This window comes from Stegastes partitus, unplaced genomic scaffold, assembly GCF_000690725.1.
Source record: "Stegastes partitus isolate 25-593 unplaced genomic scaffold, Stegastes_partitus-1.0.2 Scaffold157, whole genome shotgun sequence".
In the NCBI taxonomy this organism is placed as follows: Eukaryota; Metazoa; Chordata; class Actinopteri; family Pomacentridae; genus Stegastes; species Stegastes partitus.
In genome coordinates this window covers 361,967-373,314 of record NW_007577888.1, presented here as the reverse complement: position 1 = coordinate 373,314, position 11,348 = coordinate 361,967, and the positions used below count along the sequence as shown (strand labels likewise).

General features: G+C 41.5%; 2 protein-coding genes across 2 annotated transcripts in view; one reads left to right on the top strand and one right to left on the bottom strand.

The window, feature by feature from the left end:
* Nucleotides 1-460: 460 nt before the first annotated feature.
* Nucleotides 461-8,960, bottom strand: tmem38a (transmembrane protein 38A). Its single transcript, XM_008279383.1, has 6 exons — nt 8,619-8,960; nt 4,508-4,664; nt 3,699-3,883; nt 2,605-2,692; nt 2,097-2,214; nt 461-1,186 (listed from the first exon to the last, which is right to left on the bottom strand). Exons 1-6 carry the CDS (start codon nt 8,740-8,742, stop codon nt 983-985), a joined length of 876 nt encoding a protein of 291 aa, XP_008277605.1. The 5' UTR covers nt 8,743-8,960; the 3' UTR covers nt 461-982.
* A 1,668-nt stretch (nt 8,961-10,628) lies between these two features.
* Nucleotides 10,629-11,348, top strand: part of smim7 (small integral membrane protein 7) — a 2,454-nt gene continuing 1,734 nt past the window's right edge. The window contains exons 1-4 of the mRNA XM_008279382.1: nt 10,629-10,716; nt 10,947-10,988; nt 11,084-11,136; nt 11,249-11,339. Coding sequence (XP_008277604.1) covers nt 10,691-10,716; nt 10,947-10,988; nt 11,084-11,136; nt 11,249-11,339 — 212 coding nt within the window. The 5' untranslated portion in view covers nt 10,629-10,690. The remainder of the gene's footprint in view (nt 10,717-10,946; nt 10,989-11,083; nt 11,137-11,248; nt 11,340-11,348) is intronic.

Genomic DNA, 11,348 nt, shown 5'->3' with positions numbered 1-11,348 from the left:
CACATTTGAGCTATTTCTTTCTAATCTGTGCATTTATGTATGAAATATTGACTCATTTTATCTCCTTGTCTAACCACGTTGAAAGGGGAGATGCTTCTTTAGTGGAAGACAATGCTTTTAAGTAAGGAGCACTCATTCAGTCAGTGTATTTTATCTGCTATTTGATGTGTTCTTCATGTTAAACAAGTTTAAAATAACTTTTCAGTATAGCTTTCCACACATGTAGTGGGGTTTGGGGCTGAAGTGACTAAAATGTGTTTGATATTAGTCCTGAAAGACACTGAAATCCTAAAAACACATCTTTTTATCATTAGTTCTGAAAAGATGTCTTTGCTCAAACATCTGAGAGTTGTTGTAATAAATGTAGTGCTTCATCTAAAACTAAAGCTGAGACAAAACGTTCACATACAGGAACGATGTGATGACACGAGACAGAAATGATGCAGACACCACAGAGACATGACGTTTCTCTTACTTTTATTTAAACATATGAAATCATTTTCATCTCAGAGTTAAAAGCATTATGGGAAAACATTCTTTCACATAATGCTTTATTCACAACTTTTCCGAATGATTAATTTGGATTTTCTGTTCCTTCCTGAACTGATGTGTGGTTTGGTGGACTAAAAGAAAACACCTCACACCCAGTAAAACAGCTACTGATGTGGAGCGAAGGCCGTCCCAAGGCGACGGCGACGCCTCTCCTAAACGTGGATCACCACACAGTGTCGAGCACAGACGTTCACAGAAACATGAGTAAGTAGGTTTCAAATGTCCAGGTTGGGTTGAAGCGTGAAACATTTGCCGTGGTATTTACAGAGTCCTGCGATGTAAAATGCAAAAAGCACCATGTTGCTCTAACAGAAAGGGTCTCATTTGGCAAAACATCAAACCGCCCCTTTCCTTAGACAGGAATGGGAAGCCGTCATGGGGAGGCCATGAGGGCGAGTCAGATGCAGTTTCATCGGTGCAGCGTGGCGTCCTACTCGGCCTTCTTGGCCTTCCTCTTGCGAACGCCTTCGCTCAGCTCCTCCTTGGTTTTGAGAGGTGAGGACGGGGCGGCGGCGGCAGCGTGGTGGTGGTCCTCCTCGCCGCCACCCAGAGGAGAGCCGAAGAGCAGGTGGCAGGTCCAGGACTCAATGAGGGCGAAGGGGGAGCCGTGGGAGTGTCGGGCGGTCATAAACACCTGCAGGGACAGACAGAGGAGATTTGGCCTCGTATTAGGATGTTAACGACATATTTAAAGAGGCACTCCCCTGATCTTATATATCAAATCAATTCCCGAGTTTGACAGCTGTGAGGTTTTACCAGGCAGAGATACATAACATGGAAATGAGATGCATTATGGGGATTATAGGATACAGAGTCTGACTGAAAGTATTTTTACACTGCAGTAAAGTTAAGTCTTCATGAAGTCAAAGCAAGTTCTGAGCTCTTAGTTAAATCGTAGCAACTGGACTTGTTTGAGTTCCTTGTCATATTGTCAGAAATGCAATAATCTAAAGATCCTTTCTGTCTTTACGGTTTCTGGTTCTGATAAAGTTTTGCCATTTTTTTAAGAGAACACGTCTTTCTAACAAGCTAGAGTGTCGTAGTGTTCAGAGGTACTGCACTGTAATGTATTTTTCTGATTTAATCTTCTGTTTGAGTGTATTTCTTTGTTCTGCTTTATTTTAATCTCATCACTATATTTGCCTTTTTGTGTTTCTCAAACGTACTTTACAAATAAACCTTTGACGGTATTCTGTAAAGTTTTTGTGAACATGAACACCTACATTTAATGTTTCTCAACAAAATTCTGAAATTTTAAGGCCTCACAAATGTAATACAGTCTGACACAAAACAGGAACCTGCACGTCCAAACATGCTGCTTAGATTAAAAAATATAAATGTACAGATGACATATTGAATATTTAACACCAGTTCTGACGCTCTGAGTTCAATTACCAACTCATCTTTAACGAGCGTTTATTGACGAGCCAACCTTTAAATCGTGTTTAAGTGTTTTACTTCTTCTATGCTCTGATAAACCTTCCGTCATCCTCTCACATGCACCAACACAGAATCAGGATTTTAGGCTTCGGCGCTGCTCCTACCTTGGTTGTGGCCATAAAGAGGGTGAAGACGAGGATGAGGACGCTCTTGGACACTGGCAGCCAGTGAGCCTCCTGCATGGTGAAGAGGATGGCGCCGTACAGGCTGGCTTTGGTCGGGCTGCCCAGACGAAACATCAGTACAACATGTTAAGACAACAGAGAGAGATGAAGACGATAACAAGAAGTCTTTATGGAATTAAGAGTGAAAACGTGTGAACATGAAGGTTTAATGTACCTCCGTGGGCTTTACAAAGTCTTATAAAAGCTCCTAAAATCAATCCAATAAAGAAAACAGACAAATAAGAATGACGGTGACATGAAGTGTGTATTCCAGGGTGATTTTTGATGCTGCCACTGGGGGGCGCCAAAGTCTTAAAATGTTGAATTCTACACCAGTGAGTTTGATTCATGCTACAAACAGGCTGCCTGTGTTTCGCGTGATCACAATCGCCTCTAAGTCCCTGTTTTTGTGAATGAACGTTTCCCAAAGGAGGCAGGAGACACTCACAATGACATGTTGAGGATCTCGTTGGTGTCGGGCCTCCACACACCGCGCAGCAGCTGCTCAAAATTGGAAATGAGAGCCACTCCAGATCCTGCGAGGATAAAAATAGACAGTAAGGGGGGAGAAAAAAATGAGGACAAAAAAGTCTGCGTTTCGTGTCACTGCTCTTATCTGGCTTCAGGTTGTCTGCAACATTTCCAAGCCGGATGCCTGCAGCGCCTCAATACTAGAGCTGGGACAGTCGGAGGCAACAGATTCTCTATTTAGTGTCACGATAAAGACATCCAGCAGAAATGTGCTTTCCAGAGTTTATGCAGCTTTACAGTGACTTTGCTCTTTTACAATCTGTCCCACTTGAGCATTTTTGACTGGAACATCAGACTTGTAGAACATCATTTGCTCTTTGAAGCATTCTTCTTTCTTCCTTTTTTTTTTTGGTAATTTAATTTCCACAAAATTAACAGAAGATGAAATGTCAAGCTGTTAGGGAGTAGTAAACACATGCTAAATTAAACTGGCTTCCATTTCCTCTGCTAGATTAATACTGTACTGTCATCACTTAGGAATTCTCACAATGTAAGCTCATAATGAAGGCCTTCGTTTTCACTCAACACAAGTCAGAGCCCCAAAATAAAGACCAGCTTCTTACTAAATAATAAAACTCTAATGGTGCAGTGGTTTTTATTCCTGAGTATTTTTTTTTGCTGTTGTTGTTAAATCAGTGTAAGCCAGTTGAGGCCGGAGCTTTCAGGGAACAGCTGGTAATCCATCCTTGCAGACTTGCACATGTGCACCTCATTCATGTTTGAATGCGGCCGTTGTCCCGTCGCCCTCTGTCACTGAATGCAGCTGTCAAAGCCAACAGTCGCGCCAAGCAAAGGCTTCAGCGAGCAACACCAAACACCGTACAAGACTGAACAGTCATTCGAATTGCCACTTAGACAAAACAAGGTCCAGTAAAATAGCATCATGGGTCACCTAATGTGTGTCACGAAGCTGGTAAAGTTGAGACTCGCTGCAAGAATTCATGAACCCAGTTTAAGCACGGTTCACCATCAGTTGACATGTTGTTCTTCTGCACACAGAGAACCACCGACCTTTAACATATCCGACGATCACCATGATGAAGAAGCCGTGGTGGTAGGCGTGGTGGGCGTGGTGGACACCGGCGGCGATCTTACGAGCGCGGACGACTTCCTTCAGGGCGACCAACACCAGCTTGACGGGCAGGAACGCCACGCATTTATAGAAGAGGTTCAGTGGGCAGTAAAAGATGAGGTACCTGCAACCGGGACAGAAAAATGACATGAGAGTGAGAGAAGGTGTGGAGCGAACTACTGCGAGGCAGAATCAGCTCTGATCAATGAACGTTAAAGGGTCACTCAGAGACTTTTGCTGACGTGCCGTAACAACTGAGGTGAACTGCATCTAAAATTACATCTCAAGGCTGTAAATTGGTGTCATTTGCAGAGACAACATCACTGTCACTGTGGATGATCTACAGACCCGGACGTTTGGTAAAACTTTGAATCAGTCGAAAACTTTGTTCCCAGTTAAAACGGACAGAATTTAGGGTCTCATGAGTCCGACTGAAATCGTTTTCTCCACACTGCCATTTTTTGTTCATCAAAATTAGCCAAATCAAAAGAAATGGCCTTTGAAACTGCTTAAACCTCCCAATAAATCTCCTGCCAGAAACAACAACCGCCCCAAATACCATAAAAAATCACATTATTTTAAAGGCTGCGAGTTTGAATCATGACCTAAATGACAATAACTTTGCAGTCTGGCCGACCAAACAGGGACAGTTCTGTCACTTGTAGAGTCTTAAAGTTGGATCAGAGCATTTTTAGCCACATGTGACCTTGAAACAGAATCTCTTCTCCTGTTCCGGGGGTTTTCTCACCAGACAGCTGAGGCCAGCAGGATGTGGCTGTTGTGTTGGAAATAGTCGACGGGGCTGCTTCCAAGCATGATGTCCGCCAGGATGTAACTGCCGAAGCAGTAGAGCATGGCGCAGAGCCAGGAGGCCACGGGACTCCTGCGAGAAACCTCCACCGAGCCTGCAACACAGCGGACGAGCTGTCAGTGACCGTCATGGACACAATCAAGGGTGTGAAAATGGAAATATCCCAGCGTGCGGTCAATAAGAGCGTGATTATGAGTTGGGATAAGGAGGCAGATGACCATCTGTGACTTTTATTACATTCTGAGGTTCCTCTGTGATGACAGAAGCAGAAAACCTAAAAAACCAGCACACTTCCTGCTGCTATAACCCACTACAACGGCTCACTGCTATAATTAGATGGTTTTTAAGTCACTCAGTTCATGTATTAAGAAACCATAAATGGAAACAAATAATGGAGGGTAAAAAAAATTCAAGAAAGAAACTTCAAACTTTGGTGACTCCTAGTGGTTATATATATATATAAATTTTATTTTTAATTTCATAAAAAAGATTTTTAATTGATATACGATTTTAATTGCGATATATTTTTAACACTTTTTAAATGTAATTTTTTTCTTGTAATTTTTTTTTTGTATTTTTTATTTTCATTTTTATTTTTATNTTTTTTATTTTCATTTTTATTTTTATATTTTACTTTTACTATTTAGCTTTTTTTTTTTTTTTTTATCTTTGTACATTGTTCCTTACTGTGTATATTTATTGTTGCACCAACCCAACAGAATAAATTCCTCGTATTGTGCAAACTACACCTGGCAATAAACCTGTTTCTGATTCTGATTCTAATATATTTGTAAATGCAGATGTGGATTCATTTTAAGGTTATTTGACAAAAAAAACATTTTTTTTTTTTTTTTTTTGATGTGGATTCATTTTAAGGCTATCTGACAAAAAAAAACATTTATTTTTTTTATTTTTTTGCTCATTTTCCAAAAGCAAAATATAAATTCTGATTAATCACTTACAAATTTTTTTTTTTTTTTTTTTATACATCCTCCTTAATAATGATTACACCCAGTACAGTAAACGGGGTTTACTAGCATTTCTACTCTGACCAAGGCAAAACTCTATATTTTCTTTGAGAATGGCAAAAGTCAGATGGAGCTTTTAGCCAGAAATATGAATTTTTAAACTTTCCTGCAGCTCTTTCAGACCAAACTGTTGCCGGTTACATTCAGAAGGTATTATCAGGGAATCCCTTGTGTGTCTGTGGACTGTATCTTTGTCTACGCCCAGTTTGTCGTTTCAGGTCACACCCTGATAAAACGCCCTTTTATCATGAACTAATATTGACTAAAGCCGACTACAGAGCGACTTGACAAACGGCTCCAGAAGGAAACAGACTCGAGCTGCGCCATGTAAAGTGTATGTTTGATTTCTGTTTTGCATATGAAACAGAAAACCACTTTGTTTGTCTACGCGGGACGTCTGGTTTCTTCTGAGGATCAAGGCCGAGCGATCGTAAGTTCTCCAAAGAAATGGGCCACGTTCCCAAATCACTATTCAAGGGATGATGACTCATGTGGATCCACAGTTGACCAGTTGTCCAAAGAAGACTAAAGTCAGATGACAGCCCATGACATACTGTAGGTGCAGTAACACACTGTTCAGGTGCAGCAGAAGAAGACAAATGTACATAAATACCAGATGTTTGTTCGTGCAGAGGGGCTGAAATATGGGCATCAAAGTGTATTAAAGGTAAAAGGACAAATAATGCAGAACAACTCTTCTCATCGTTTCATTTTGTAGGTGGTTGAGTTTTATTTTCTTTATACTGTTTTGGTCACTTTAATCTATAATAATGAATTCTATTTAACAAACTGATTGCATGCTTTGGATCACATCTTAATCTATTAAGGTAACTGCAACTATTGCTACCAGATAAATGTACTTTCGATGCTGCTGAAGGAGGATCAATGATGCAAATTTGACTGTAATGTTGTGTGAAATCTGGATATTTTAATAAATACATGACAATACGTGAGACTAGCTTCTGTCAAATGTTCCATGTTCGTGTACTCCGATACGACCTGACACATGATATTGTAAAGTTTTATGCGGGAAGACTGTTACAACATTGTTAGAGACACACAGTAAACCGAGATGCGAGCGCAAATCTCCGACAACAGGTGGGTGAGGGTGTCGTGGCGCGACTGGCGCTCGGTTTGAAAGCAATCCGATCCGGAGAAATGCCTCCCTATAAATACGTCCCGCTCAACTGCTCCTCCTGCCTTGCAACTGTCAGGCTCGTCTTGACCTCTGACCCCACGCTCGTCTCTCCTTCCTCTGCTCACGTCGACCCCCGAAAACTCATTCATGTCCTCCTCTAACATGCGGTGTGAACCGACACACGGCTGTAAGATGATCTCGCACATGTTGGCGGCATGAGTCATTTGAATGTAAAATCTTCGATATGGAAATAGTTTGACTGCTGCCGTCATGAAGTCGGCCTGCAGGCAGCCTGAGCTCTGACGCTGCATTTTAACTTTAAAACACACATGAACAACTTAAAACAAGCACTCTGCCCTCTTTTTATTTCACACAGAAAACAGTAAATGTGCCGATAGCAAAGTTAGTCGGCTGCTGTGAGAAACACCAGCTTAAATCTGACGGTCCATGAGTTCACTCAGCTGCAAACTGCTAAATTAGTACTGGACTGATTTGGCGCTGAACTCCTCTAACATTGTTATAGATATCATCCTATTAATTCCACAGTTTCTTCTCCCTTGCCAAAACCTTGTCCCTACGTTACCAAAATGCAACGCAACCTCTGACAGTCGAGCTGCAGATTGAGGAGTATTATGCTCGTGAGTTAACTGTGAAAAGTTTGACTAAATTCAACTCATTTTTTACTTATTTTAATTTCACACCAAACACAGTGACTCGCTCATCATCGTTAAGTCTTAAACTACTGCTGAAACTGCAGGTAAAAAGCAAACAATGTACATATTCACTTCAATTAGCTCATGTGGGACAAAATAAGTTTCCAAAAGCCAAATGACTGAATTTGGGGGGCTTAAAGTTTGTTCGTGTGACAAGTAGCTCTCACACTTTTCTCAAGTGACTGGAGCATGGAGCAGATGAGACTCAGATCTCTGTTCAAACCTCCTACAACACATGAATCATGCTGTTCAATCTGATTCCTTTCATAATTTGTTATTAGAGGTGTTTGATGCTCTTGCAGTCGTCGCTGAGCGTCCAAGTGACACCAAAGTGGGCAGACAGTGACTAAGACTTCTCATCAGAGGCCCTTCTCCTGATGGAAACATGCTACAGGGGACAATGCTTAACTGTTAGCTCAACAGCTTATTTCATGTTTTAGTGTAAATAACACACCCAAATGCAGCCGACAAGTGTGCAGCAGAGGGGCTCCGGAGGCCCACTGACTCTATTTCAGGCTCTTCTATTTATTGCTTAAGTCGCTGGTATGCACATGTCCTCTCTCAGGTTTCATCCTCCTCAGGCTCTGTTGCTCAAAGGAGTCAAATCTTGGAAAAAAAAAAAAAAAAAGATCCAGCTTTACCCAAAGCTGAGTGGTTTAATCTCCTCCAGTGATTTCCTCCAGTGTAAATGAGGTCAGGCTGCTGCAGCAACAGACTTTGCCTCATATGAAGCCAGCAGAGCTGCTGCTGCTGGAGTTTATGTAACAGGTCATGCTTTATAAGGATAGGGCACTATGGAGATAACAGCAGGAGAAAGTCCTTGTAGGGGATATCCAGGCAATATGTAGCCTAGTTACACCATCAAAATCCCTTACATGAACAATAAAAGGCCACTTCTTGTACAAATATTAGAGTTTCTCAGCCCAGTCGTCCCTTCTGAGCGTTTCTGTGTTTGGATTTGATGATATTTGTTAAAAATGTGTTATTCTTGATGTATTTTACTTCATGTTTGTAGAAATATTTGTGTGTTTACGCGCAGGTCTGCTGAGTGTGGAGCATGCACCTGCCTCACAGCATCGATTATAGACAGGCTGATCGAACTGATCATACAGAAAAGCGGACAAATATTGAAAACTGGAAGCAGAGAATAAAGTGTGACAGACACTCACCGGGCTCATATTTGAGGTAGAGGATGGACACGATGTAATAAGCGACATCAAACACAGGAAACATTCCCATTTTGGAGAAGGCTTGGGCAAAATCGCCCAAATTAAGAACTGCCAGCACGTCCATGTTGTCCGTGTGATGAGCTGCGAATTAGATTTCCTTCTCTCTCTTTTTTTTTTTTCTTCTTCTGTTTTTAATTCCAACTGCGCAGTCTTGGATCGGAAGCCCCCCCAACCCGGTCCGCCGACTCTCCACCAAGCCCCCCGGTCTGTACAGTGAACGGCTGTGACACTCAAGCCCTCCTATTAATACCTCTCATCTCCAAAGCCTCGGCAGCAGCAGCAGCAGCATCATCATCCTCCTCTGCGCTCCGGGCCAGCTGCTGCTGCTGCTCCGCGGCTTCAGGCGACAGGAGGCTCCAGCTGCCGGAACACTGAGGAGGAAAAACAAAAGGCTGGTCGTCCTCCTCCTCCTGTCTGCAGCGCAATCATCATCCAACCGGCCCACAAGACGCTGGTAGAGGTCTGATGTGGCTCAGAGACAAAAACACGTGTCTGCGCTTAAGGGGGACAAAGATTTATTCAGCGTGTTCATGAAAAACCAATCCGGATCAGATCCTGCACCGACTCGCAGCTCTAATCCCAGCATTGCATGTTTGTTTACATTCTGTCAGATGATGCTGCAAAGTGGAAGCTGAAGGTGCAGCAACACCACACCTGCTTTAATGAAGAGCAGTCTTATTTATGTATTTTAAAAAAAAAAAAACTATTAAATTCATAATTTTGTCTATTTTTAAAAAATCTGATTTTAATTGTCTTGATAAATAACCAGAGCATTACCCCGTGTCTCCACTAGAGGGCCCCAAAGCCATACAATAGAAAACCTGCTTCTCCAAAAATGTCAGAAATGTTCAAATACAGACTACTTGACATTAAAGGATCTCTGCCACATTTGAGCTTTAGTTTGAGCTTTTGCCTCAACAAAAGTGTCATCAAACAAGTCTAACATAAGTTCTTCAGCCTTCCCAGAGGTGTTGTTAAGATCTTGACACATTATGAGCTCAGACCAGCCCACAAATCACTGGATTTTAATGACTACACCATATTCAGTTAGTAAAATAACTGCAAAATGTGAAATACTTTGGTAGAGGGAATATAAGGTCATAACTCTTTCTTTCCGTGCTCAATCAATGGTCCATATCGATATCATATATCATGATAACAAGTCTTAATCATAATGTTTTACTGCTGTGATCGTATGCAAAGGTGTGACTTCTGACAGAAACCACTGATCTGGAGTGAAACTGGTATATCTTGCAGGTTATTAATGCTCATTTTAATTTTTAATAATAGTTTTTCATGTATTATTAATTTGGATGAGTGACCTTTTAAATAGGCCAAGAGAAAAGATGCAGATGCTGCTGATGGAAAACGTTGAGATTTGACTGTTTGGTTAAATAATAAGAGCTTCATAACTGGGAGAAAACTAATCATGAGATAGAGCTACTTTATTCTGTAGGATATCATACCTACAGTCCTCAAGATGTTGCTGTGAGAGACACATAGTGAATATTTTATGCACGATTATGTACATGAACGTGTTAAAACTACACATTTAAATTGTAATTTTCACGTTTATCTTTGGTATCTAAGACTTATTACTGTTGCAGTGTGCAAAAGGTTGCATTTTTACCTATGAAAAGGCTGCTATTACTTTGCTTGTCTCTAGGTGGCGCACGCTGCTCAGTAAGTGTGAGCCAAAATCTTTTCCCCAAATCTTTGTCTTTCAGGTCATATGTCCAAAAAAACTTCAACCTCCTACACTGACACTCATTCATCTGTCCGTAACGTTCACATCAACTGCTGCTGAGTCTAAAGTCATTCATTTTTATTTGATTAAACGAAACATGCCTTCACTGTGGGTTCACACTTTCTGTAGACAGGTGATGCCTTAAAGCTTAAAATCAGGATTTAAAAAAATATGCCTTTAATAGTATCCTGAAATCCTATTGGTCGCATTCCTGATTGCGTGGACGAATACGGAAGTGAGCCGTCTGTGATGTGATGTGAGCAAGATGATCGCGGATCTGTTGATATTCGGGTAATTTGTTCCGTGTGTGACTAATTCCACACAGTAGGACGTGTTTATTTAACTCATATCTTCTGTGCTGGGGTTAGTTTGTCTAATTCTACTCGTTAGACGGCGGCGTATCGCGCTAAACGTTAAGCTAACTAGCTCTATGCTAATGCCAGCGCAGTAGCTACCAACGTTAGCTCAGCAGGTAAATGACACAGTTACCTGTAAACACGCTTTGTTTCTCTGTCCTCCAGGACTTTACTGGTGAATGCAGGGGCTGTGCTGAATTTCAAGCTGTGAGTATTACAACAGACAGTCGCTGGTTTAAGATTGGATTAAAGCAAAGTAAACCAAGCAGTCGGTTTGACTTTACCTGTTAAATGTTTTGCAGTAAAAGGAAGGAGTCGCAGGGATTTGGAGATGAGTCCAGAGCACCAACAACAGGTGTGTATGCTTCTGTGTTACAGCAACACATTAAACGACATGACAAAGTGTGCATCTCAGGTAGTTGTAGTTTTAAATTTATGTCCACAGCAATGACCAGTTTGCTTTCCAGGTGACAACATCAGAGAGTTTCTGCTCAGCTTACGGTACTTCCGGATCTTCATTGCTCTGTGGAACGTCTTCATCATGTTCTGCATGATCCTGTGAGTACC